The sequence below is a fragment of the Emydura macquarii genome, unplaced genomic scaffold, assembly GCF_026122565.2.
Source record: "Emydura macquarii macquarii isolate MOO-44397 ecotype Brisbane River unplaced genomic scaffold, CSIRO-AGI_Emac_v2 contig_431, whole genome shotgun sequence".
Classification (NCBI taxonomy): Eukaryota; Metazoa; Chordata; order Testudines; family Chelidae; genus Emydura; species Emydura macquarii.
The window spans coordinates 16,312,397-16,340,339 of NW_027130568.1; the positions used below are offsets into that span (position 1 = coordinate 16,312,397).

At 46.8% G+C, this 27,943-nt stretch overlaps 2 protein-coding genes across 3 annotated transcripts in view; both read left to right on the forward strand.

Annotated features, from left to right (window-relative positions):
• The window catches only part of SIRT5 (sirtuin 5), a 34,644-nt gene extending 22,237 nt beyond the window's left edge, over positions 1 to 12,407 (forward strand). Inside the window, exons 6-10 of one of the 2 annotated variants that reach the window (XR_010917917.1) lie at positions 7,439 to 7,492; positions 8,784 to 8,907; positions 10,641 to 10,756; positions 11,304 to 11,435; positions 11,794 to 12,407. Coding sequence is in view for 1 of the 2 variants with exons in the window: in XM_067537610.1 (XP_067393711.1) it covers positions 7,439 to 7,492; positions 8,784 to 8,907; positions 10,641 to 10,756; positions 11,304 to 11,379 (370 nt within the window). In the remaining variant the exon portion in view is untranslated. Of the gene's footprint in view, positions 1 to 7,438; positions 7,493 to 8,783; positions 8,908 to 10,640; positions 10,757 to 11,303 lie in introns of both variants that reach the window. The other variant, XM_067537610.1, reaches the window with a different exon arrangement.
• Positions 12,408 to 12,528: 121 nt separating this feature from the next.
• Positions 12,529 to 27,896, forward strand: NOL7 (nucleolar protein 7). Its single transcript, XM_067537611.1, has 8 exons — positions 12,529 to 12,810; positions 19,409 to 19,469; positions 20,833 to 20,891; positions 21,560 to 21,591; positions 23,579 to 23,663; positions 25,015 to 25,136; positions 25,220 to 25,297; positions 27,179 to 27,896. The coding sequence occupies exons 1-8, from the start codon at positions 12,629 to 12,631 to the stop codon at positions 27,259 to 27,261; spliced, it is 702 nt and encodes a 233-aa protein (XP_067393712.1). The 5' UTR covers positions 12,529 to 12,628; the 3' UTR covers positions 27,262 to 27,896.
• The last annotated feature ends 47 nt before the right edge of the window (positions 27,897 to 27,943 follow it).

Sequence of the window (27,943 nt, forward strand, 5' to 3'; positions counted from 1 at the left end):
AGGTTAGCGGGGAGGAGCAGTTGCCCCCCCTTCCTTCTCCATTCCCCCTCCTCTTCCTTCCCCATCTCCTCCCTCCCAACAAACCTGCTCCTACCCCCTCCCAGGATGGTGGGTGTACCTGGGTCTGGGGCCCCCTCCCTGAATGCTCCCTCCCCTCCCCCCTCGCCCTGACACTTCATCCCCGCCTATGCCAACTAGTCTCGCTACCGGTGTTGAGCCACCAGGCACCAGTCCTGGGGCACTGGCGGTGGATGACTTGCATAGGGACTCTGGGGACTCAACTGCTGCCACAGCTCCTGCCCCCCCCTGCAACGGGGGGAGCACCCTTGGCTGGTAAGAAGGGCTGAGGGGAAAAGAAAAGCAAGGTCCCTGACTGGAAGGCAACACCTCTTACGGTGGGGCCCCCTCCCTTTCTACCCTCCCTCACTGTCCCTTCCACCAGCTCTGGGGGCGGCGCTGCTCCCAGGGCATACGCTCAGGTGGCCACAGGCTCGCCGCCTCATCACCTCCAGCACCATCCCTAGGGGCCGGGGCCCCTTTCCCACCCTCACCAGGAAGCATGGGGTTTGTTGCCTCCTGGTGCCTGCCTTGTCCCATATGGAAACCTATGTGCGGGCAATGGTGTGGGAGGTGGGGCCTACGGCTGTGATGGCGGCCTCAACGATGTATGGGAAGGTGGTCTTCTTCCTGGCCTTCTTCTTCCAGGAGGCGGTGGAGATGGGCCTGGTGGTGGGGGGCGTCCCACGTCCCTGTGGAGCCCCTGGAAGACCTGGGCGTACGGGTGGTCCTCACCTCTATCCTGCCCTTCCTCCCCAGTGCCACCCTTCTGCCTCTTCTCTCCACCCTGGGGAAGCCCCTCTCCACCATCAGCCCACTTCCCCTCAGCTGTAAGGACCCCGCCCTCCACCATGTCCTCTCATTCCGCCAGCAGGTGTAGCTGCAGCTGCCACAGGTGGCACGTGGTGAAGAGACACTTGAGGGGTCGTTTCTGGTGCCCCATCAAGGGGCCCAGTACCGGGTCCACTACTTGACAGGGGAGACCCAGTGCTACATCTGCTGGGCGACGGGGCATGTCTGGAGGGACTGCCCCCTGGCCCGGGAAGGAGGGAGGCCTGGGTCCCCCGGGACCCAGGAGGGCACCACTCAGGCCCCGGGGGTGTCTCCCCCAGCAGGTCCAGGCGAGCGGGCGTCCCCCACTGACGCCCGGCGCAGTTCAGTGGGGTCTATGGAGGAGAGGGAGCCAGGGCCGCCACTGTCGGACACAGGAGGGGGCTTGCTCCGGGGGGAGGCCTCTCCTCCCACTGCCCTGTCCCCGCTTTCCCAAACCCCAACCTCTGCGCTCTTGCCCCCCTGGTCTTGCCCTCGCTGCCCAGCCCTCCAGCTGGGTGCTCGTGCAAGGCAAGCGCAGCAAGCGCAAGGCCGGAGCTCAGCACTCCCTCCCTCTTGCTACCGAGGGGGGAGAGAGCCCCTGCAAGACCATGAAGGGGGTTGCTGGAGCCAGGCCTTCTGCCATGCCCCCTGCCGGAGCCCAGCAGGTGGCAGCAGATGTGGGCTGTGCCGTCTCCCTTCTGGAGTCCCTCCTCGAGGAGTCTCCAGCCGGAAGCCCCCCAAACCCTCCACTGGTGCTAAAGCTACTGCTTTCTCGGCCACCACTGGGGAGGACTTCGTGGTGGTGGTGGGGGGAACCTATTGTCTTTGCTTGAAGAGATGGATGCCCTGGGTCTGACCCCGGCCTACCAGGGGGTGGATGACCCTCCCGCCCCCTGCATGGAGGGCCTTGATGGAGGCAGTGCCCAGCCACCCCTCGCTCGCCCTCTCCTCCCAGGCTGCTGCCCCCACACCCGTCCCCAGGAAACCCCTAGGCCCCTCTGTCTGGCCAACCGGCAGCGGCATCGCCACCAACACTGCCGCAGCCCTTGTGGCAATGGCCAGGGCCGAGTGGCCAGGCTCCGGGCCATCAGGCTCCCCTTCCCCTGCCGTGGGATGGCTGCCCTCCCCCCCCCCCCCCCCCCCCCCCCCCCCCCCCCCCGAGGGTGCCAGCCCGGCTGTCCCTGCACAGGGTCCCGGAATTGCGGGCATTGCGGAATTGGGACGCCCCCACCTTGCCCGCCTCTCTAGCTCCCGGCCCCGATCAAGAGGCATTGCACCCCACTGGCCCGGTTGCTGGGGCCACGGAACCTGCCCCTGATCCTGGCCCTTCTCCCTCCCCTGCTCCAAGTCCTGACCCTTCCCCCACCCCTCTCCCTGCTGTGTGCCTTCCTGCGGGACACGTGTGGTGCCCGGAATCGGGTGCAGCTTGCCCTGCAGCACTGGGGGGGACTTCCACCACGTCCTTCGGGCCGTGAGGGCCACAATGAAGGAGGGGAAAGGGATCGGGTGGCAGGATGCTGTGGCCTACCAGTGGGTCTGCAGCTTCTGTGATGCCCTGATGGCCTTCAGGACCGGCCACGGGTTGCTGCAGGGCCCAACAGGGACTGCTTGTGCTCCTGCCCATGAGGATCCCTCCCAGCCCTCCTCATAATTCCTGTCATCTTTGCAACCTTAAACACCAGGGGCTGTAGGACAGGTCTCCGCAGGAGCCAGGTGCTCTCCTTCCTTCGGGGGGGGGGGGGGGGGGGTACTCTGTGGCGTTCCTGCAGGAGACCCATCCAGATCCAGCCACCAAGGCCAGCTGGCGACTGGAGTGGGGGGACGGGTTGTTCCTTAGTCACCTCTCTGCCTGAGCGGACTGAGTGGCCACCCTGTTCTCCCCCGACCTGCAGCCCGAGGTGCTGGGGGTCTCCGAGGTTGTGCCGGGTTGCCTGATGCACTTCAGGGTCCGCATGGAGGGGCTGGTGTTGAACCTTGTCAACGTCTACCTGGAGTGGGTGCAGTTTTTCCATCAGGTGTCTACCTTCCTCAACACCTTGGATCCTCGCGAATGCTGGGTACTGGGCGGGGACTTTAACACCACCCTCGAGGAATGGGACCGCACGGGGACCGAGCAGTGCCGGGCCGCCACGGATGTCCTCCGGGGGATTATAGACCATCGCTCCCTGGTGGTCGTCTGGCGCAACCACCACCCAGATGACGTCATCACCTTTACCTTTGTCCGGGTGGGGGAAGACCGGTCGAGCCACTCCCAGTTGGACAGCATCTACCTCTCCCATCACCCTCTCTCACGGGTCCACTCCTCTGGCCTACAGCTGGCCCCATTCTCGGATCACCACTTGGTGAGCATGATGGTCTCTCTCACCGTGGAGAGGCCGGGGCCGGCCTACTGGCACTTCAACAACAGCCTGCTGGAGGACGTGGGCTTCGTGGCGTCCTTCCGGGACTTCTGGTTGGCCTGGCGGGAGCAGAGGCACGCCTTTCCCTCGGCGCGGCGCTGGTGGGAGGTGGGGAAGGTGCGTGCCTGGCTCTTCTGCCACGACTTCACTTGGGGGCCAGCTGGCAGAGGGAGGCGGGGATAGCACAGCTGGAGCGGAAGGTCTTAGCGCTGGACATGCATCTGGCCTCCAGCCCTGAGGATCCATCCCTTTGCGGAGTGTGCTGGGAGAAGCAGGAGGAGCTCCAGGCCCTTGAAGACCCTTCGACTCGGGGCGCCTTCATTCGATCCCGCATCCGTCTCCTTCGGGAAATGGATTGGGGCTCCTGCTTCTTCTACGCCCTGCAGAAAAGACGGGGGGGCCCGGAAGCACGTCCAGGGTGCTCTGGACTGAAATTCCCACGGTCGTCATGGGTGACCGGGACAGGCTGGAGCTACCTCTCACTCTGTCCAAGTTCTCGGAAGCCCTCCGCCTCATGCCCACAAACAAATCCGTGGACATGGACGGGCTGACTGTGGAGTTCTACCGCATGTGCTGGGACGTCCTCGGCCCAGACCTAGCCACCGTCAGGGCCAAGTCCGAGGGCAGTGGAGTGCTCCCCCTCTCGTGCAGGTGAACCATGCTTGCCCTGCTGCCCAAGAAGGGGGACCTTCGCGACCTTCGGAATTGGCGTCCCGTCTCGCTCCTCGGCACGGACTACAAAATTGTGGTCAAGGCCATCTTACTGAGGCTGGGATCCGTGCTGCAGGACGTAGTCCATCTCGACCAGACCTACACCATCCTGGCCCGCACCATCTTTGATAACCTCTGTGTGGTCCAGGACCTCTTGGAGCTCGGGTGTAGGGACGGTTTGTCTTTCACCCTCCTGTCCCTGGACCAGGAGAAGGCGTTCAACAGGATGGAGCATGGATATCTCCCAGGCACCCTGCAGGCATTCAGCTTCGGGCCCTGCTTCATGGGTTTTCTCCAGGTGCTGTACACCTCCGCGGAGTGCCTGGTCAAGCTCAACTGGACGCTGACTGAACTGGTCAGCTTCAGGCGAGGCGTGCATCAAGGCTGTCCGCTGTCGGGCCAGCTGTACGCTCTGACCATCGAGCCCTTCCTCTGTCTCCTCCAGAGGCTGACAGGGTTGGTGCTCTGTGAGCCAGAGCTGAGGCTGGTCATGTCAGCGTATGCCGACGACGTACTCCTCATGGTCCAGGACCTGGGCAACCTGGTGCAGCTGGAGGCCTGCCTGGCCATCTACTCAGCTGCCTCCTCCGCGGCTCAACTGGGTCAAGAACTCTAACCTGACGGTAGGGGCCGGGTGGTGGGCGAGCTCCCTCCCACCCACGCTTCAAGCCATCCGGTGGAGCGCGGGTCCGTTGCTCTATCTGGGCGGCTGCGGAGATGGACAGGATTGCGTCGGTGCATTTCTTTTCGGGGGAGGGCACTGGTGCTCAACCAGCTAGTCCTGTCCATGCTCTGGCACCGGCTCAACACCTTGGTCCCGACCCCAAGCTTCCTGGCCCATCTCCAGAAGACAGTTCTGGAGTTCTTTTGGCCAGGACTGCACTGGGTCTCTGCAGGGATCCTGAGTCTCCCCCTGGAGGAGGGAGGGCAGGGCCTGTGCTGTCTCCACAGCCAGGTCCACGCCTTCCGTCTCCAGGCCTTGCAGAGACTCCTTTATGGTGCAGGTAGTCCGGCATGGAGCCACTTGGCGCACGCCTTCCTCCGCCACCTCTGAGGGCTCCAATATGACTAGCAGCTCTTTTATCTCTATCCGAGAGGTCTTCTGCGAGACCTCTCTGAGCTGCCGGTCTTCTACCAGGACTTCCTCCGGGCCTGGAGGATGGTCTTGGCCTCCAGGCCCCTTGCGGTCACTGAGGGGGAGGATCTCCTCACAGAGCCCCTGGTACACAACCCCCAACACCGTGTGCAGGTGGCGGAGTCCCCCTCGATACGACGGAGGTTGGTTCTGTCAGGAGTCACCAAGATTGGAGATATCCTGGACTACAACTGGGGGGGACTGGGTGGATCCCCAGGTGCTGGCTCAGCGCATGGGGCTCTCCACCCTTTGAACCCCCCCCCGGCATATACTCCAGGAGGTGAAGGCAGCCTTGTGCCCCACCCCAGCTGCTCGGGTCTACCTCGAGTGGGTCTTGTGAGAGGGTGCTACCCACCCCCACTCAGTCCCAGCCTTCTGGTGCTTTCCATCGAGCTCCAAGCCGCCCCAGCCGCCCTCTCCCCATGCATTGAGCCGGCTGCACAACCTGCAGCTGGTCCTCTTTTGAACCGTGCCAAGGAACCATCTCTACACGCTCATGCTCCACACCCTTCACTTCCTCGCCCTCGTGTCCTGCCCCGACACCAAATGGCGGGACCTGTTGCCACCTGAGGAGGGTGAGGACTTTACTCCACCTTGACCCTATGGCCCACCAGGGATATTAGTTGGCGGCTTCTTCACGGAGCCATGAGCAGGGGCGTGTTCTTGGCGTGGTTCACCCCTCGTCCTGACATCTGCCCCTTTTGAGGAGTGAGGGAGACCCTGGTGCACATTTATCTCGAGTGCGCCAGGCTGCAGCCCCTGTTCTGGCTCCTCCAGAACCTCCTGCTGAGGTACTGGCTGCACTTCTCCCCACACTTGTTCTTATACGCACACCCCATACGTGGCCTCACAAAGTCACGGGACCGCCTCGTCAACCTCCTCCTAGCCCTGGCCAAAATGGCCATCTACAAGACTGGGGAGAGGAGGTTGGCTGGGGGGGGGAGGGGCACTCTGAGACTGTGGGGCCTACTTCCGTTCCTCTGTCCACTCATGCATCTGGGCGTTCCTCTGGGCAGCGTCCGCTGGCTCCCTTTACACCTTCCGAGAGCAGTGGGCGCTGTCTGGGGTTCTCTGCTCTCTGTCCCGTTCTGGTTCCCTCCGTTTGACCCTCTGACCCCCATGCCCGCTCCTTTTTTCATTCTTTGTCCCACACAGTCGGTTGTCTCCTGGGTCCAGTGACTTTTCCCCCCCCCAGGGGGAGGCCTTTAGCAGTGGGCGGCTCGCGCCTGTCCACTTCCCAGCTCACAAATAGTCATACCCTTTTGTAGCCATCTGGCCTGACTTTACCACACTAGTCAAAGAATACTTGCAAAAAAAAGATTAGATTTGTGCCCAGTTTTGTCACTTTTTGATATACAAAGATCTAAAAGTTTGTTTTATTTACTTTCAGGATATTAAGAATATCAAATCTGGTATATTCTGAATTTGCTGGATGGCATGTGGTGGTGGGGAATAAATGGAGAGAGAAGTTTGGAGCTTTCTCACCTCTTAAATTGAAAGCATGGGGGCATTCGATCCAAAGATGTCTTTTCTTCCAGTTGCATTAGGCGTGGTCTACACACACACCGTTTGAATTGGTATAATTATTTTGGTTAGAGCTGTGATTTTTGTTTAACTGATTGTAGTTATGCTGGTACAGGTACAGCTCCTGGGGGGATGACACAGTTATACTAGTTGGGGGTGCAGTTACACCAATACAGCTTATTCCTCTTCCGGTGCATGAATAAGCTGTACTGGTATAACTGCATCCCCACTAGGAATGTTATATCAATATAACTTTATACCAGTATAGTTAAAGTGGTATAACTTGTGTGTGTAGAAAAAACCTTAATTTAAGTAGCATATACAAAAACAGAACTTGAAATGGTCCGACTAAAAATCACATTTCCCCTCAATATCAGGTTTCACTTCCTTGGTATCTGTGTTGCGATACTCTTGCCCTGTCATATAGAGTTGTCCCGAGTGGACAAGTCTTGAATTTCTAATGTGTCAAACAATTGGGGAAAAAACTGCTTTTTTCAAAGAAGTAGTCCTTCCCAGATGTTTTACATCAAAGAGAAGCAAAAAACTGCATACATCTATTTCCCTTCTTTGTGGTGCTCCAAATAAGTGGAAACCACCTTTTTTGGTGCCTGGCACCTGATCCCTATTATTATTATTGCCATTCTAAAATTGGTCATGAGCCTGTTTGGGTCAGATAATAGTGTTCAGTGTTGTAGTAGATAGATTCATTTCCTACAGCTACTAAACCACCTTGAGTTGAGAGAGTGCTTTGGATAAATATATTTTGTCGCTTAAAATGTTTTTTATTTTATTACTTCAGTGTTCCAGACCCTGAAATAGAAGATGCCAAGATTCCAGTTGAAAATCTTCCTCGGTAAGTTCGGCTTTCATCTTTTCACTACACCAACATGATCCCCCTCAAATTTCACAAGTACTTTGAAAGGATACCTCCACAAATCAGTTTATTAATAATATTTAAATAGCATCAGAAGAGTGTGAAAGCAGTTTATTAAAGGAGAAAGACATAGGCCAGGTGTACACTACAGACGTATATTGGTATAGTTATGTTGCTCAGGGGTGTGAAAAATCCACACACCTGAATCATGTAGTTATTCCAGCCTAATCCCTCGTGTACACAGCGCTGTGTCAGTGGGAGAGTTTCTCCCATCAACATAGCTTCCACTTCTCGCAGCGGAGGATTAACTACACTGATAGGAGAAGCTCTCCCATTGGCATAGAAGCATCTTCACTTAAGCACAATAGTGGCACAGCTGGACCAGTGCAGCGTTTTAAGTATAGATCTGCCCATAGTGCCAAAGATCTTAAATTTAAACATAACATTACAAAAGACAACTGACAAAGAGAATGGGGAATAGGGGTTATAATGAAGAAAAAGAGATTGTTTTTATCAGATGCTTACATAGATAAATAAGCAAAGACTAAATAAATGGATCTTTTAGCGAATGGGGGAACCGAGTGGGTGAATGGTAGCAAGCAGCTAAATATTACAGGATGAGTTGCTGATTATTCAGTAGCTAGCACTCTCCCCTCTGAGGCAGTATTTAATACTGTGCTTGGAGAAGTCTGCTGCAAGGTATTTTGTGATCATTAAAAATCCCATGGCACTTTTTGTAGCAGTAAAGGATTTATCTCAACTTCTTGCACTTGACTATAATATTTTTCATTTCTTGCATTAGATTGTTGGGCAGCATTGCACAATCTTGTTGAACAGCTGCCATCCTTCACCCAGAAATATAGTTGAATTTTATAATAGAGGAAGTGGTCCCTTTTTACTGTAGTTAAAATTATGTGGTCCAAATGGAGTGTAGCAGTTTAAATCCCCAGTCATACAACTGATTCAGTAACAACAGACCCCTTTTGAAGTCTGCTGGCACAAAGTCAATTTGCAGGATCAGGTATTACATTTGTAAAATACTCTGGAGTTCTTTGGAATCAGAGATTTTATGTCTTAGCTTCAACTGTAATGTGAAACATTTATTTTCATAGTATCCTGCCTAGATCGAACATATTGTAGTCCTAAATGTGATCTAATAAACCTATTGCAATTTAAATAGGTCTACTTTAAACATTTTTAAAAATTAATCCAAGGCTCTCTTCCAGCTCTTGAGTGCTCCAGCTCCTTCTATTGTTGTAACTTTTCACAGGTGTGAAGAGGAAGGTTGTAATGGCCTCCTCCGTCCCCATGTTGTGTGGTTTGGAGAAACTCTGAATTCTGACATTCTTACAGAGGTTGAAAAAGAACTTGAGATCTGTGACCTTTGTTTGGTGGTAAGGAACATCTTGGTTTCCTATTTAGTCAAGCAAACTGAAGTTAAGAAATCACATCTGTCAGATATGGGAAATGTAGATACAGCTGTGAGACCGTTTCAGTCAAATGTAATACATTAAAATGAAGTGTCACTATGTTAAGGTAACATTAAGTTTGAGAATGTAAAAATACCAGTGAAGAATTTCTGAGTTGAAATAAATTCAGCAGTGTTAACTTGGCCATATTATATATACAGTGGAACCCTTATTATTGGATTGACTGGGGTCAGATCAGATGACCAAAAATCCGGATAAACCAGAGAATGGGCGACGGGGCTCCGGCTGCTCGGGGCTGACCGCTGGAGCCCCAGGCGGCTGGTGATTCGGTTAATATGGAGAGCCGGATAATGGAAACTCTGTTACGTAGGATTCTTCTGTACTACAGGGTATATACATTAGTAAAATAAGCAGTAATTGAAAGTACTTATGCAATATGGCCAATCTAATATTGTTTTACTTTTGAATTCCTTAAACACTGTCAATTTAAAAAATTCACGCTTTTGACTTTATTTATAAATATATAACTATGTAGGAAGTTGTAAAAGCTAACAAATCATTGCCATGCACTTTTTGTTTAGAGAACTGTCATGCGATAATACAGTCATCAAATATTTCTGTTTGGCAAAATATTACCATGTTACAGAATGAACCCCTTGATTAACCCAGGACATGTTATTTCTGGGGATTTTCTTAAACTGAAAGAGAATTCTGTCTTTACTTGTCTTATTAACTGAATTTCTTTACCTGCTGTTGTTACAAGTAACACTCAAGATCCCTTTAGCTGAAAGAGATTAGAGAAACTGTGTGGTTTTTTTTGTTTTACTTTTGCATTTGACAGAGCCTTATAAATAGTAAATTTTATAGAGCCAATCAGTTTCCCCTGGGCGCATGGCTTTTTAATATAGCTAATGGGAGGAGAAAAATATTTCAAAACAGGAAAATATGTTCTGTAAAATCACAAAATTTGGGAGGAAGGTAAAAGGACAGATATAATACCTAAAACTCCTTTTAGCTTTTTTATTTAATTGACTGTCCCTATAATGTGCATTTACATTCTCAGCTTTAAGGTTATTTTAACATTTGATTATACTAAATGAGGAAGAAAAGAGGAAAAAAATTTTTTGCAATGATAGCACAGTCTATACTGGTTACCTTGAAGTTGCCTCTTCTACCATAGATTACTCTTTCAAATCTTTGGCTTTTCAATTTATTCAATGTTTTACGTGTACAAAGCCCTTTATAAATATTAATCTCCACAGTACCCCTGAAGGGTAGGTGTAGGCTACGTTCCTCAATTTTTAAAACTAGTTTACATTGTGTCCGTTTGGATTTCCCTCATTTGTTCCCTTGCCAGTGGCCACCTTTCCAAGTGATTTTTTTCCCCTCATCACCCACATGTGGTTGGAAATGGATGACTTGGAACCAGTCACCACCACTCCAGTGTCAACTAAAAGGGCTGAAGAGCAACATTAGATGCTGTTTTTACTCCCTTCCTGTCTGAGGCACACTGCACCAGACCTTTTATCCCTCAGGTTGCGGCACACTGCACTAATCAGGTCATATCAACAGTTGTCGACTTTTATTGTAGGATTGAATGTGTATTATATATTTAGCAAATCTAGTCTCTCAAGGTGCCTGAAGATCCTGGAATTTTTTTTTAAATGCTGGTCTGGTGCTGTTTTGTTTTTCTGCAGATTGGAACCTCTTCTGTGGTGTATCCTGCTGCTATGTTTGCTCCTCAGGTATCTGCCAGAGGAGTGCCTGTTGCAGAATTTAACATGCAGAGCACCCCTGCTACAGATAGGTTCAGGTAAAAACTACTTACAATTTAAGTAGGAGGGGGAAGCAACATTAACTTAAATGATTTCTTGTGTTGTACTGATAAAATTTAATACTCTTGACTGTCTAGAAAATGTTAAGAGTAGACAATGACATTTCCTGGCTCTTTTTGAAAAAATAGCACTCACAATATGCCTAAACTTTATAAAGAAGGGAGTCTGGAGAGTTCATAATTCTCTGTCAATCAGATTGTATTAAACTCTCCTGTTTTATTTTCAGTTTAAACTAACTACCACTGTTTTTAAAATACAAAAGCTAATGTGAAGTCCATAGGATTGTAGTCAATTTACTTCTTCGCCCTGTTGAATTGTTTGCCGCCTAAACAGTTATTGCACTGGAGTCTGATGTTTAGATAAACAAACTCTTTTAAGATGACTAGACAGACTGCAGAAACTGGATTAAGGGAATTGTATAAAGGCAAACATGCCTGTATTTGTTGTGGTGGTAATTTGTATTATAACTGGCTTTCTGAAAAGTTCTCTATCATTGTCTCCTAACCATTCTAATTTCTGTTTCAGATTTCATTTCCCAGGTCCCTGTGGTACCACCCTGCCTCCAGCGCTTGCTCGCCATAAAACTGAAATAATCTCATGAGCATTCATCTGAGGGGAAAAATTAAACTGCTAAGAATATCAGGAAGCACACATAAGGTGAACTGGATATTGATAGAAGAAACCCTAAGTGTTATAAGGATACTAGATCTGTGGATGAAACTAATGAAAGAAATCCTGATTTTCAGTTTCACTGATGGCAGTGACAGGGTTGGGAAATGGGGAAATACTGGACTTAGGAATTTTTTTAAAAAGTCAAGTTTCTGTTGGACTTAAACTTTTTCTGTCAAATGAAAACAAAAAAAATTATGAATGAGTCCAAAATGTACCATGTCACATTGGCACAGTAGGATGATGGTGCACCATTAGATCTGAATCTGCACTCCTGTGGAAATCCACAAAGACTTCACTACTTCACTATTTGGGGCTTATGTAGCTTTGACATTTTTTATAACAGGTGAATTTCTGAAAGGATGTTGTGTGAAGGATGGGAAAGCAACTACGTTTTTATGTGGCTATAACACTTCAGCACTTTGGAAAGAAATAAACAGAATAAAAAGTGTACGTGAGAGTCATGGGAACCTTCATTCCAGTACGAGGCTTACGCTTGCGCTGCTGCACTTTACGTGTTCCTGGCACTGAGGGAAGCACAGGTGCACAGGAAAGGACCGTTTCCATGGTGTTTGTACTCCTGGCTGCTTTGCTACCTTGCAGCAGCCAGCTGCATGTTCTGTGTATTTCCTTTGCTGAAACAAATGTTAGCGGGGTGTGGGCCTGGCTTATGTAATTAAAGGGGTTTACTGTCTCCTCGGGCTTTGTACGGCTGAGGCGGGGCTTCGGCTGCGTGCAGGGAGCTGTGGCGATCATAGAAACTGCCTTTGCTCCAGCCGGCGACTTAGACTCCCTCCCAGCGCTGGCAGCGGCCTGTCTTTGTCTGTCTGTCTAATTGCTGGGAGTGGGGGGGCGGGCTTACCCCACACCTCTTGCCCAGAGAGGCTCAGGGGCTCGCTGGTTCCCGCCAGCCTCTCTGGCCCGGGGCCGGCTGGGCAGCGCCTGACACCAGACGCCCCGCGCCGCCTGAGGCAGCGAGGCGGATCCATTGACTGTCTGCGTGTCCGGCTTGCGGCGCTGCAAAGCGGGGGCGGGGCCCTATGGGGGGGGGGGCAGAGCAACTCAAACCGGAAACGGGGGTGACGCGACCAATAGCGCGGCGGCCCCGCCCGCGACTGCTTCCGGGTCAGGGCTGCAACGGGAAGGGGGCGGGGCCGGGCCGGGCCGCTTCCAGGGCGGTGATGGCGCCGCTAACGCGGAGGCGGAGCGCGATGCTGGAGAAAGACGCCGCCGAGCCGCTCGCGGCGGCTGTCGCCGACTCCGAGGACGAGGAGGGGGACGAGGCTCCCGAGGAGGTGACCTTCGAGCGGACGAGAGCTGCGGCCGAGACCGAGCGCAGACGCGCCGGGGAGACAGCGCGCAGGTAACGAACGGCCCGGATCGCCGCGCGCTAGCCCCGCCCCCAGCGCGGGGGCCGGAGCCGAGCCCTCTCCGCCGTCTTCCAAGGGAGGCTGTGGGCGGGGCCAGGCTCAGAACCGCATCCCCGGCCGCTGCCCGTCAGAACCTGCGGGTCCCGAGCACGAGCCGGCCGGCGCGTGGCCCCGCTCCCCTGACCTGACCGGCCTCGCGCGGGTTGTGCAGTGGCGCGGTGCTGGGGGGGGGACAGCTGGAGGCGGAGCAGGGCAGAGCGGGGCGGGGCTGACCCAGAACGTAGCGGGGCGGGGGGCGCGGAGAGGCAGAAAGGAGGGACGTTGCCGCAAACGGGGCGACCCTTTGCAGCGGTTGCAGAAAAAGGCGGGGTGGGGCCGGGACAAGGCAGCAGCACGTGCGTCCCCGGCAGCTGCGATCCGATGCACTGACTAGCTGTGAAAACCCGATTCAATGGGGTAGTTTACATTGCCTCTCCCCCCGAAGTGGTGCTGGGCGGCGTCTCTGTGTGTGTCTGTGGAAAGCCTCAAGGCGGCTCACACATGGCCTGGCCTGGCCTGGTCATCTGTTGTAAACGGAATTTCACACCTTTAAATGTCATTTTTACCACTCCTAGCACGTCACCTTCACTAGCACTGTGCAGACAGACGGCATTGTGCGCTTCACTGATATTTTTAATAGCAGAAATTGATGAAAATATTAAGTCACCAGTCACAGCTCACTTCCTGCTTTAGCATTTCCTGTTTGCATTGCAACATTAGTGTTTAATTCTACCTTTTTTTTCCCCTTTTTTTTTTTTTTTTTTACACACATTTATTCTTTGGGATCCTGTGATGTCAAAGCTGACTGATTTCCTGGGTTGCTATTAAAACTTCAGTTTTCTTTAGTACACCCCTGATGATTGCCTGCCTTTTGTCTGTTATTTTGCTTCTATCCAGCACCATTGTTCATTTTCACATGTTATCATTCAGTTTGGTTCCCAGGCCAGATTTTTTGAACTTTGCTTTTGAAAATCCCAGTAGTTGCCTAAATACCTTTAAAAATCTGGACCTAATGATACAGTACTGTCTTGTAAGAAATCCTCCTCAAAGGTAAATATCCACTGTATTTTTTTACTAAATATAGGTATACCACCTCAAGATGGTTGGACAACCACAAGTATTCAAAAATCATGAGTCGTGTACCCCAAAGTCATGAAATTAAAATAAATACATTTTGGGTTCTTTTAATTTGCCTTTTTGTTTCTGTTTAGAGCACACTAGCTTCATATTTTTTCTGTTAGCTCTCCCAAAGAATCCATATACCTAAAACGGTTGTACATTCCTATAATATTCAGTACTGTTTTGGATTTCGAATAATGTGATTCCCTCCTAGCTTTATAATTGGAAACTTTTTCAAAATTTCTGTAAGTAATTCTCCATCTCGCAAACACTAAAGTGCACACTTCACTCTTCTATTACCTCATTTGTTGCATAGGTAAATGTTGGGTTTTTTTCCTGCTAAATTGTTTATAGGTCTTACCGCATATTTTAATTTCATGGCCTTTTATGTAAGCTACATATTTTATTATACATGTCAGTGATGTTCATTCTGACTAGTTTACTGTTCTGTGCTGCCAAAATCAAGGTTTTTTTTTTTTAAATGAATTATTCTCTTACTCCTGCATGTTTGGGGTGGGTGGCATAGTGCTAAGCTGATCTCACTTAGTTTGCCTTTTGGTGGAACTAAAATACCTTGTCTCTCTCATGTTTTTTCAGTGGGATAGCGAATGCATGTTACTACTCACTGTAAAAACACATTTTCTATAGGACAGACTATACTGCTGACTCAGATATTAAAATAACCATTATTATTCATAGATTGACATTTGACACTGACTGTGTGGCTCACACTGGTCTTTGACCAGCAGAGAGATTGTATCTGAATGTCTGTAGGTCCCCATTTGTGTGAGTGTCATGGAAAACCAGTTAAAACATTTTAAACGGAAGGACTTAACGGAGGCTTCGCTCCCCCCCTCCATTTCCCTTATTCCCTTCCCTTATTAAGGGGTTGTCTAGATGGCGTGACAAGATGTGAAGTTAATGCACATAAGTTACAGTGCCTTGAACCCCTTTGGGGACACTTTTGTGCAGGAGTAAAAGATGCTTTTAGTTTTGACACTGGCAGTCAGGGCAACCATAGAAGATTGCAGGAGTCCTTCCCCAAAACACTGTTAATCATTAGCCCTTTGATCTGTGTTGAACACTTTTAAAATTTTGTATAGTCCACGTGTATCCCGTTTGATTTTTTTTAAATCCAAAGAGGAGTGTTGCCTTTTGTAGAACAGCCTTTGCAATATTTCACAGGTAGCAATTTTGGCCTTACAAAATTTCAGTAAATCATTTAAGGTTAAAATTTAAGGTGATCTTGTGCCTCCTTTCTTCCCTGCACTGGTCAGGACATCTTTCATGAGCAGGAGACTGAAGCCCAATAGCATCATGAGAGATTCTGCTGTGCACACAGAGGGGTGTTGGCCTCGCTGTACAGTGATCCCCTCTATAAGCAATTCATGTAAAGTGGTGGCACTCTTGTCTTATTAGAATTAACTCATTGATCCATGTTTTTGATGCTTAACTGTAAAGATTCCTTTTTGAATTCAGCCTCTATCTGTTTGCTAACCACACATGATATAACCTTAATTCTTACTAAGTATGTACTCCCAGGAAAACTTAAATTTACAAACACAGCATGTGTTATGTTTACACCTTTCTTACATTATGGTGCTAAATTTATAAGTCCATTATTGCAATATCCACAAAGATGTGAGGACACAGTCTGACAGGTTGCAACAAAAATATTTTCAGCTCATTTAAGTTTGTGACTCAGCATATATGTAGAGTGCAGGGCTGATCACCTGGCTTGGAAACATACATAAATAAGATGTCTGAAGAGCTCTATGTGACTCAAAAGCTTGTTTGTCTCACCATCAGAAGTTGGTCCAATAAACGATATTACCTCACCCACCATGGAAATAGGATGTGGCAGTTACTAGACATGCTCTGTATTTGTTTCTGAAGCTGTAGAGGATGTTTTTATTGTAGGCAGGCCGCTTGGCAAGTCACTCGCTTTATAGCTGAGCCAATCAGTGCTTAAAGGGGGTGGAAGGGACATGACATAAATATATCTGCTGAAGACAGCTCTGTGACATCAGTGGCTGATCAATGCCAGATCATGCACATGTCTCCTGTGAGGGGTGGTTTTGCTGAGAACGTTGAGAAATGTTTTGGAAAAAAAGATGCTGACATTCTTATGAAGATCTGAAAAAGCAAGGTATGATGTACACTACATATTCTGGACCCATTATGGAATCACAGAAATGTAGGGCTGGAAGGGACGTTCAGAGGTCATTAAGTGCAGCCCCCTGAGCTGAGACAGGACAAAGAAACCTACACCATCCCTATCAGGTGTTTGTCCAATCTGTTCGTGAAAACCTCTAATAATGGGGATTCCACAAACTCCCTTATAGTTGGAAAGTTTTTGTAATATCTAGCCTAAATCTCGCTTGCTGCAAACAAAGCTCATTACTTCTTGTCCTGTTTTCAGTGAACATGGAGAACAGTCCTCTATGTAACATGTTTGAAGACTTACCAGGTTCCCCTCAATCTTCTTTTCTCAAGACTAAACATGCCCAGTTTTTTAACCTTCCCTCAGAGGTCAGGTTTTCTAAATGTTTTATCATTTTTGTTGCTCTCTTCTGGACTCACTCCAGTTTGCATTCATTGTTGCTAAAGTGTAGCACCCAGAACTGGATGGCTCCAGCTGAGGCCAAGTAGAACAGAACGGTTACCTCTTATGTACCACAGACCTATTAATACACCCCAGAATATTAGCCTCTTTTGCAGCTACATTGCACTGTTGACTCATGTTTAACTCCCAGCTCCTTTTCAGCAATACTAAATAGCTGTTTTTGCCCATTTTGTAGTTGATTTTTTTTCATTCCTAAGCGAAGTGCTTTGCACTCATCTTTATTGACTTTCCTCTTGTTGAATTCTGACCAATTTGTCAAGGTCATTTTGAATTCTAATCCCGTTCTCTAAAATGCTTTCAACCCCTCCTAGCCTGGTATCCTCTACAAATTTTATAAGCACACACTCCCCTTTATCATCCAAGAAGTCATTAATGAAAATATTGAATAGTAGCAGACCCAGGACTCCCTGCCGGGACCCCACTAGATAAGTCCTCCCAGTTTGACAGTGAACCATTTGATAACTACTCTTTGTTACAGTCTTTCAACCACTTCTGCACCCACATTACAGTAATTTCATCTAGACCACATTTCTGAATTTTGTTTATGAGAATGTCATGTGGGACTGTGTCAGATGTCTTAATAAAATTAAAATACATCATGTCTGCTGCTTCACCTCCCCCAACTCCTATCCATTAGGCCAGTAACCCTGTCAAAGAAGGAAATTAAGTTGGTTTGGCATGATTTGTTCTTGACAAATCCATGCTGGCTTTTCGTTGTAATGCTGTTAACCTTTAGGTGCTTACAAACTGATTGATTATTAATTTGTTCCAGTATCTTTCCAGGTATCAGAGTTAAGCTGACTGGTCTATAATTCCCTGGTCCTTTTTGATTCTTTTTAGAGACTTAGGGCTAGACCCATAAAGGTTTAGGTGCCTACATCCCAATTTCAGACTCCACTGCAAGTTGCCAAACCTTTACGCACCTAAACTCATTCAGCACCTACATTTTCAGGGTAAAAGTTCATTAGGCACCTGAGTTTCTGCCTATGCACGCTGCTGCCTTACTCCAGGCATCTGGATGCCAATATCCCACCTAAGCCCCAGAGAGAATCTAAAACAAGGGAAGATAGGGACGGCCAATGCTTATCTTGTGTGCAGGGCACAATCCAGTAGATGTGCTCAAAGGCCTCCTCTTGGATTGGGTCCCAGTCAGAATCTGGCTGGAGGAGGAAGAGATGATGTCACCGCCCACCTTATAACTTCTAGCCCAATGATCAGAGCACTCTCTTGGGCTATGGGAAACCCCTGTTTAAATCCTGAGTGCTCTAACCCTTTTGCTAGAAGTTACAAAGTGGGTACCATCACCTCCTCTGGCTGTTCTGTGTGGTGTTAGGTACCTGCCTACCTCATTCTCAAGGAATAGCTTAGCCACCTAAGCTGCATGAGCCCAGGAGAGGGTTCCCGTTTGTGGATTGCCAGGCAGAGCTAGGTGTCTACTTGCAGCAGGGACTTAGACACTGAACTCTGTGATGGGGTGGGGCGGGGCTTAGCACACACTCCTGTGGTTGGTTTCTCCCACTGGGTGGCTTGACAGCTCCCTGCCTAGCAGGCTGGCTTTTGTGGATCCCACTCTGAGGTGTCTGTTTTCCCTATTCATTGTATCTGAAGCTTAGGCACCTAATAGAATTTGTGACTCACAATGGTGTTCCTGTGACTTTCTTGATATCTAAAAGCTAGGCATTGTGATACTGAGTATTGCAATGTGTAAATCCCTTTGTGAATTTAGCCCGTAGGCCTTTTCCTTCTTGTTTTGGTTGACTTGGGGTAACTAAGGTGTGGGAACTATTCTGAGCTAAAAACAGTGAGGACAAGCGACTTCAGTTTTAGCAGTGAGGAAAAGGCCTGAGAGAATGTCTCTGAAACCAGATCAGGCGGTAATGTGCTCATATGTTTGTGCCAAAGTAGATAAGTGCAATTTTTGTTTTAAAAACTTATCAGTGTGTGTCACGGCGACAATGGAGGGTGAGGGAGTGTCTGTATATGGAACAGTAGTAGATATTCTAGCTAATAGCTTGTGTTGAAAATGTATTGGTTAGTATTTAAAATACTGTTTACAATGCCTTCAACTAGTTTGTTTTGTGTACATTAAATGTTTGTTTACCATAGAAACTGTATAGCCTAACCTACAATGGAAGGAGACTAATAAAGAAATAACGAGAGTCCTGTAGCACTTTAAAGACTAACAAATTTAATTTCTGTAGTTAGTCTTTAAAGTGCTACAGGACTCTCGTTGTTTTTGCTGTACACAGACTAACACAGCTACCCCTCTGAAAGAAATAACACCACTTTCATTCAGGTTTTTACATACAATAGCCCTGTGGTTTAATGCTGTAGAATGCTTTTCCAAATTCCAAAGAAATGTATCTTTTTTTTAAATTTGTGTCCAAATTTAAAATAGAGATTTCACAATGGTATCAAATTTTGACGGAGCACCCTGACTCATCACAACTGGCTGCCCCCTGAATCTAGAGATGGGAGAGCTAGTGAATTATGACAGGTATACCTGCATCTGTCACAATTTGTTACTCTGGATCTGAGGAGGAGGAAAGGTGAGTGGTAGCAAATTGTGACAGATGAACCCCATCCATTACAATTTGCTACTCTTGGACCAGAGGATGGGGAAAGGTGGTGACAAGCGTACGTGCATCTGTCATAATTTGCTAACTCTGGACCCAAAGATGGGGAAAGGCAGAGGCAGCACATTGGCAGCAGAAAAGAACATCTAGATGTCATGCACTGGTACTGGTGATGGTAGCAGTTTGTAACATTACACCAGTGCTGACCTCCATGTTGTCTCCTCCTTGCAGGGACAGGGCACTGTTGAAAGAGAAGAGGCGGCGGCGAGAGGAGCTGTTCAAAGAGCAGAAGGTAACAAGGGCCTGCTTGGGTGGGGTCAGGCTGCCCTGCCTTGTGCTCTGTGATTGCAGATTCCACTCACTTCGGGTGCCTGGCTGCTGTAATAGTGATGGAGTCTGCAGGCTGAAAGGCGGCCCAGTTTGCCATGAGCCTGGACGACAAGCAGCTTCATGGACTGGGGGAGATGCGTCTCATGACAGTGCTGCAAATGTTTTACTGCCATGTGAGAGTGGAGGAGCCTTTATTGCAGAGTCTGCTCAATGTGGCCAGCATATTGACTTCTGGTTAATGTCGTCATTCTGCAGAAACCAATCCCGCCCCCATCCACTGTAGTGTGTTAATGGGCTTTGGCTGTTGGCAGCCACATGCCACTTGATGAGAAGCAAGGCAGGAAAGGAAGCCCTGAGCCATGAGAACCCACCACAGGCAGGTTTGGGGGACTGCAGCCACGGAAGGAAGAGCTGGGACCCACTTTTCCTGGTTGCAGCCCCAGAGGGGAGACTGTGACCAGGGCAGCAGTGGGAATGGGGGCTGCAGCCCAGATGCAGGAGCTGCATGGTACCTCTTCCTGCATACTCCAAATTGCGCCCTGATGTGGGCCTGCATCTAAGGAGAAAAGCGCTGGAACATGCTGAGTCCTGTCCCCTGGAGAGTGCAGGGGGAACCGGTACCATGCAGCTCCGTGGGCACCCTGTGCCCCTCCCCGCTGCTGCCTTGTCTGCAGGCTGCAGCCAGGGAAAGCATGTCCCAGCACTTGCTTTCCTGGCTGCAGCCTGGCAAACCTGCCTTCCCCTTATTGGCAACTGCCAAATAGCAACTTTTTGCTGGCAGCTGAGGGGTTGCTAATAAGTGGCATCTACTGTACCAAGATTTACAAAATCTATGGCTGACTGAACTTGACAGGTGGGTGGCCTGGATAGCTGCCATGTATCACCACTTCTTTTTTCCCCTCAATCAAGGAGCTAAGCTCCAGGAGCCCAGCAGGGCATCTCAGCTCCCTGAGCTCTAGGAACCAACTAGAGCCCATGGGGTCTATTCAAACCTACCTATCAGAAGCTGAGCCCAAAGACCCACATGAACCTATTTTGAACATCTGCCCAATCTATTTGGAGCAGTACTCTTCGTCTGTAGTAGACAGGACTGAATTTGCTGATGGAGCTTGTAAAAATAACCCATCTTTTTCCCCCCTCAGTTCACAAGTGATTTTTCACCAACAGTTGAAGTTAACCACATGTCAAGATACCACAGCCAACAAATGTTCAAAACAAGTTTAAAAATATGTAGACCAGCTTTGCTTTCATCTGAATACTACCTTCAAAGGGAAAGTTAGATAAACCAAGAGTTTTAGCCACTAAAGCATTTTAATTTTCTTTAGAAAAGAAAATTACTTCCTGAAAATGTTCTAGAGGAGTTAACTTCAGGACCACAGATTAAGTAAGTATGAGCAGTGCTCTAAGTCTAATGCACAAAACAATGCCCTAATTTTAATAGGGACTAAGCTGTATTTTCTGGTTTGCAAAAAAAATCAGCAGTAATAAGCAATCTGTGGTGGGGACTTTGATGATGGGTGGGCTAGAATAGAATAGAATGCATTTCTCTCTCCTGTCACTGTATTGTCTCTGCAGAAGTAAGAGGTTTTTCCATACTCACTTTTATAATCATACTTGCATATTTTTCCAGATGTGGTTATGATCAGAAAATTATCTATGTAAAAATGTCACTGTGCTCACATTATCTCCCAGGATATGTGTCATTGTTAATGCACTGTGGTGTTAGAGAGAATGGTTTATGGCACTAACAGGATTGTGCATGTACTATTGTAGCTTACTAATTTTTGAACATTCAATAGCATACTAACACTAAAAGACACTAGTAGGGTTACCTGTGATTACTTAAGTTGTTCCGATCCTAGTCTAATCTTTAAACCTCAGAATGATATACAGAAATAGTTATTTGAAAGTCTTTATTCTATTTAGGACTCTGTAAATATTTTAAGGTGTTATAGACATTTAAAGTACATAAATCTGAATAACCAGAGGCTGATGGGTACTTTCCTAAATGTGAAGAACTTCTTAAACAAACTTATCTCATTCCCTCCTCAGCAACAATAAGCTGTCTGACACAGCCAAACAAGGTAAGATGAAAACTTCTATTTTATATATTCTCTTTATGATGTCCCAGAGATGATGTCCTTTTTGTGTTAGAACTAACTGCAGTAAAGTGGTTTTGTGACATAGCACTCTCTTGGGATAGTAGCAACTTTAAATTCAGGTTTCAATTGCTGCAGCCTAGCTTCCTCTCTGACCCTCCATTCTTTTGGTATTACCAGTGTTGGCACTAATTCCATGTCCCCTGTTTTGAGAGGCCTGCTATGCAAGTGCTTGATTTAAAATATTCAATGTTGTTTGAAGAAACTTTGAGCATAAACATAACAGCCTGGAGGGCTGGATAGCCTAAGTAAAGAAGAGGGATCAGAGAAAGAGAACACAGTCTTGCTATGTGACCCAACATTGGGAGGCATTGATTTGTATTTGCATCTTTGTAATTCTCAAAAATGACCACAACTATAAAACAGCCTTTAAATATACATTTCCTTGATTCTTAGAGCAGGGGCCCTGTATGTTCCATTTTCTTATGGCACTATAGAAACAGATGAGAAACTTTTCACCTCATCAAAGTTACAAACGTGTAATGCTGTAGCTCCTCTCCTCTGCAGATCTCAGGTTATTTTTAAAAATACTATTTCACAAGCTCCTGTGAGTTATAAAATTGGGGGTAAAGTTTTGCCGGCATACAACCACCGCTGTCATTAAATCGCTGTTGTATGTCTTCACTGTCTCCTCCTTTCAGCGGAGAGCATTCACATTCTCTTTTGTTGACAGAGTGAGCAGTGCACTGTGGGTAGGTTTCTGAATTCCATGGGCATCCTACTAGTTTGACAGCAGCTTTTAAACTGCCCTGTCAGCCAAGCTGACACTGCTGAACACAAACACAAGAAGCCCACAGAAGTGGGGAGAAGGAGGTGACACACACACACACACAGATAGCATGTGTTGGGGACTGTGTCTGCACTTGTCCTGTCTCTTTAACTTCAGACTGCAGCAGCTGGAAGCAACCAATCCCAAGGCAAAAGCTGCTATACAGACAGCTCATAGCTGGAGTCCCCCATTCCCCCACCCCCCTAGCAGAGACGGGTCTGGTGCACCCATAGGGGTAGGGAGAAGGACACAGCCCCCACCTCCCTCCCTGACTGCATGGCACATCAGGAGTTCCAGCCCTCCGCTGTAGTTTAGGGCAGGCAGGACTGCCCGTTTGCTGGGCACTGTGGGGTGAGCTCCACAGTGAGTTAACTTCCTGGGGCTTTCAATAGGGAAGGACGGAGGCGGCCAGCTGCCAAGCTCAAACTGCTTACCAGAGCAACACACACGAGGGCATGCTGGGATAACTGGGAGGCTGCTTTTAGCTATATAACCTAAGGGCAGTGTCTACACACATGCTTTTTTGGAAAAAACTTTGCAGAAAAAGGCTCTACGCCTCTCATCTAGATGGCTTTATTTTGTCAACAAAACAGGGCAGTCAAAAGGTGACTTTTGTTGACAAAACTCTCTCCTGTAGACCAGGCCTTAGGGACAGGGCAGGAAGCCAAGTGTGGACTGCATTTTAGGATTTCATGGGCTATGCTCAGCCATTGTGCTGTATTAAGAGATGTTTCTACACAGCTTTGTTGCTCACTTTCACTATAGCAAAACTTGAAGTGCTAAGTACTGATTCAGCCATATTTATCTCCTGCTAAATAGCATTGATTCATCCTTTCCTGTGACCTGGGCATAATAATGATCATTCCCTCCCCCATTGTTCAAGATGGTGATTAAACTCTGACACTATATTTAAAGGTGGATCCTGTTTTTTCCTCTTCTCTGCCCGAATAGTCTTTTTCTGAAGGCAGCAGTACCTCTTACAAGCTGGTGCTTCTGGAAATGTTTGATTTAACCAAAGACAAACTAATTGTTTCTCTCAAGGGCCTACCTATAATCAGTTTAACTTCCGTTCTTTCCATCTATGCTATCTCTGGATTGACATTAGTGTGTGGAAATTGTTTGACAGTATTGAATCTCTTTTAGATGAAAATGTTGGAGATGGATCTGAAAATAAGAATGAAAAACATAACAGGGGACAGCACAATAAAAAGAAAACACTGGTTGTTAGGTATGATTTTAACTGAAGCTATTTAATGTGTTACTGTGGTTAAGGGCCTGAACACTACTGTAAGATCAAACTTCTACCCATCAATCTTGTCAGTTTGACACAGGCTATCCCATGGGAGTAAAAGATGTGGGGTACCTCTCTCTCCTGCAGTGCAATGACAACGAGGATTGCTTTTGTCTTATTAATGTAAGTGCTTGGGTTACCCCTCTGAGTGTGGAGCTCCAGTAATAACATTCATGTACCCCATATCATTCCTCCCTGTGGGCAAAGCCCCCTTTAACCTCCTTTTGGTGTGACAGTCAGAAGTGGTCTCCTGAAAACAATGCATTTCAGCATCTCCCACCAGCTATGTGCTATTTTTGAAGCAGTATGTGGTTCTTGAATCGCTTTTATCATGTTAAAGTGGAATATGCATAGTTGGAAACATTAAAAACTGGATGCTACGTGGTTGTGTACTATGGGGTGGGAATTCAAGTTTGAGTCCAGTGCTCCTGATAATGAATGTGTGTGTTGCAATTAGTCTGCACATAAAGGCAACATGCTCAGTCTGGAGCAGCAAAGAGAGAAGCATTTTGGGTCAATATCGAGAAATGCCTGATGCTGTACATACTGTGGAGAGAAATGTGTGCCTTTCAGTAAGAGGGCAAAGGTAAAATTGCTGTTTGGACTGAATGGGTTTCAGCACTGCTGTGAGTTTCCTTCTCCCTTTTGCCATCAGGACATAGATAACAGGCACAGTTTCCCCTGTAGGTTGAGAAATTAAGTCTGCATTTGTGTGTGGATTCCCCATGTCACTGAGTTCTGCAAATGTAGAAAAGAAGGGTTAAGATTCCTGCAGTGTGTAAGACTTGGCGATCATGCTGTACAACAGGAAGGAGGGACTAAAATGGTGCATCATCCACTGTCCAATCCCTGGACTGGAAATGGTGGGATAAAGCTTTTGGAAGAAAAGAGAAGGATCCCCCAGAGAAAATATCAAAATTTATCAGCCATGGTCTAAGCATCCAACTGGTGATACAGGCCTGGAGAGTTGTTAGTATTGGCTTGTCGCAGGAATATTTTTAATTTTCCAAAACTTTAATTCTGTAGATGCAGAGATCATTTTTGACTCCACTGAACTCAGTGGAAAGATATATGTGTATATGAGCTCTCCATGTTGGGATAACAGAAATAGTTCTGTATTTATATAAAAGACTTTTTTCTAACGAAGATGAAAAATATTACATTACAAGAGTGGAACATGACTTAGGAATTAGAAGCCAATCATATCAAGATGTTGGCCAGTGTATACACTGTTTGGGGGTTTTAAGTAACTACAGTGACTTTATTTTTTTAACTTTCACTTAACTAGACGGAAAGGAAATTATATGGCTGTGCGCTTAAAAGATCAAGATCTAACTAGCCAGCACCAACAAATGGCCAAAGACTTTGTACAGAGTCATCTATATGGACCAGGCACCAACCGAACAACTGGTAAAGTAACTCTGCTAGGTGTAATAGTCTCTTTGATCATCTGCCCCTATGACCTGAATAAACTTATTTTCCTTTCATTTCAGCAAATCAGTTCTTTTCTTTTGCAAACAAGAAGAGTCCAGTTAAGAAAGCTGCAGTTCAGTTTGTGAACAAATCTTGGGGTAAGAGTAATAAATCCAAAATACTTGACTAGGTATCTTAGTATTGAGTATGATAAACTAGTCAAGTAAAGGGAGGACCCAATTAGCAATGGTTTGGTTAACAGTACACAATCTGGCAAAGTGAAGTTTTTTAATATTTATAAAGCTGAAGTAAATAACCATTGTAGTATTATGCTAACAGCCTTTGTTGAAGGGAAGGCTAAAATGTATCAGCTCTATGAAACTTGGTTATGTTTGAGTGAAGCACAGAGCAGTTAACAATAGGTGGCAAGGTGGAGCAATTTAAATGCCATGGATATTCTATTTTGCTATAGGCAAAAGATAAAATTCTGAAAATTAGGATCCCGATCCTGCAAACATATAAATAGGTTTATAACTTTAAGCACTATTCTTATGACTAAAGTTAAGCATGTACACTAGTGTTTGCAGGAGTGGAGCTAAAATTATTAATTAAACATGTAGGGTAAAATTGGTCACTTAAACTTGTTTCAGTATTAATGTAAAGCTAGTTATTGTGAACATTTTATATACATAGACCAAAATTCTCAAATAATGAGATTAAGAATATAAAGCCTATTCCCTTCAAACAGTGATGGAGAAGCATAGCATTTGTTTTCTTAATTTGTGGATATTCAATAAGTCAGAGGATGGAGTTTTTCCTTATCAACATGATATTTTGATTTCACGGTGTTTTCACAATAAGGTTGTTAAGGAGGCCTTGAACTTGTCTTTTTCAGCATAGCTGGGCATTTTAAGTGAGAAATTTGAGAAAAATATCTGAAAGTCTTGGTATTAACAAACAAGCACAAACTATTTACTTTAGCCTTTTAAAGTCGGAAGAAAGTGAAGAACAAATACATCAATTTAAACATCACCACACTTTCTATCCAAGCTGTGAGGCAGTTGCAGTCACTGAAACCTGGACAAGAGTCTAGCAGAGCTAGATGTCCAGGAAAACCTAGCAGGATTTAGAATTGTGGATGGAGAAGTAGAGGGAATGGTAATGGAAAAGTTAAGGGGGGGGGGGGGGGGGAGAAGAGGATTAACAAATGTGTATAAAACCACACACTAATGTTCAAGAAAACAAGCAGCAGAACTGAAGGGAGTTTTGCTTGTAAAAGGGATATTTTAAATCTAATTCTAGCAGTTGAAATACAATACTCAGGTGTGGACCTTGTTAATTTGAGTTAACTTTCTGCATTTTTGAAGCAGAAAGTAATAAGCAAGTCAGCTGTTTTGTTTTTTAAGATTGAAATACTTTTCAGTTACAAAGGCAAAGTTGCCTTAGGTGACTTAAGCAATTTGTGCTGCTAGTGACCTATTCTTTGCACCAGAATTTTATGAAATTCTTGAAATGACATAGGGGAGCTAAGTCTGAGGCCTGGTCTACACTGCTGGTGAAATTCAGCAGCAGTCAATGACAGTTACGCAAGCTACACAGAGTAGTATGTGTAACTCCTGTCGACTTCGTAATTTCTGTTTAGCATGCTGTCCCACTGTGCTGCACCAATGGGAAATGTATACCTGTTGATGCAGCGCTACACTTTTTGGCGAGGTGATTTTATTAAATCTACTTCTGGATCGATTGAGTGCATCTTCACTGCTGCTCACTCGAACTGGAAAAATCGATATGATGGTGGCAACTTTGCAGTGACGTCTTCTGCCACTGTGTATGCTGAGTCACAGGGTTTTCTATACTACCAAATTGCTTCTCTTGCTGTAAAATGGAGCCCCTTTTATAGCATTTCAACATAAAAGTGGCTGGAAGTAACTAGCACATGAGAAGCTGACAGCTAGGTAGCCTGTTAAACTTTCCAAATGAACGCTACCTCCATCTACCCCAGAACCTGCAATCTAATATAATATTCTTTTTACTTGTAGAAGCAGAGAAAAAACAGAAAGCTAAGCAGTTTGTAGACTGGGTGTCTACAAAGATGGTGTCTTCTATATGGAAAAAAAAGTAAGCCTGCCTTGATGGACATTACAGACAAGTTTGCCAAGGCAATGGTGGCTTTCATTAAAGTGCTTATGTTTCACTTTGGTACTGTACAGTCAAAGTAATATTGTAAAAATATAAATTTCTGATGTAACTGCTTTAAAAGAGGTTTATGGTCTCTTGCAGGCATTGTTTTCCTCTGCGTAAACATGCTTAGTAAAGTTTCATGTACTGACTTTTAACATGTAGGCCAAAGTCACCTAATTTGTCTACAATAGTCTACAATAGACTTATTGAAGTTTGACTATCCCTTTTTGGTTCTTAAGTGTTTAACCTTCATTTACTTCATGGTTTTTTGTTTCTACATGACTAAATACTCAACTTCTCCAAGTGACTGATGCTGTGAGACTGATTTTTAAAAAACTTTAGACTCAAAATGTAGATTGTGTAAATTCATACCATCTTTGACAATAAAACCTATTTTAAGGATCTTGCTGATGTTTTCTGGGAACAGGGCCTTGCTCTGGCTGCCCACCATCTAGAAGGCTCTTTTGACCAGCAACTTCACCCCTTGCCCAGGAGCTGACCATTTGTGGGGAAAGTTCCCCATCCACGCTGCAGGCCATGGAATGGTGGCTGAGGTAGCATGAGGGGGCACTTAAAGCAGCTGTGATGCTACCACTCTTAGTTCTGCCTTCAGGAACCTTCAG

Excerpts from the sequence above, each read along its gene's own strand:
- NOL7 (XM_067537611.1), top strand. The coding sequence starts at position 12,629 with ATGGCGCCGCTAACGCGGAGGCGGAGCGCGATGCTGGAGAAAGACGCC. Across the intron at positions 19,470-20,832 it reads AGCTGTTCAAAGAGCAGAAG|AAAAGAAAATTACTTCCTGA; the intron begins GTAACAAGGGCC and ends AATTTTCTTTAG. Across the intron at positions 25,298-27,178 it reads GTTTGTGAACAAATCTTGGG|AAGCAGAGAAAAAACAGAAA; the intron begins GTAAGAGTAATA and ends TTTTACTTGTAG.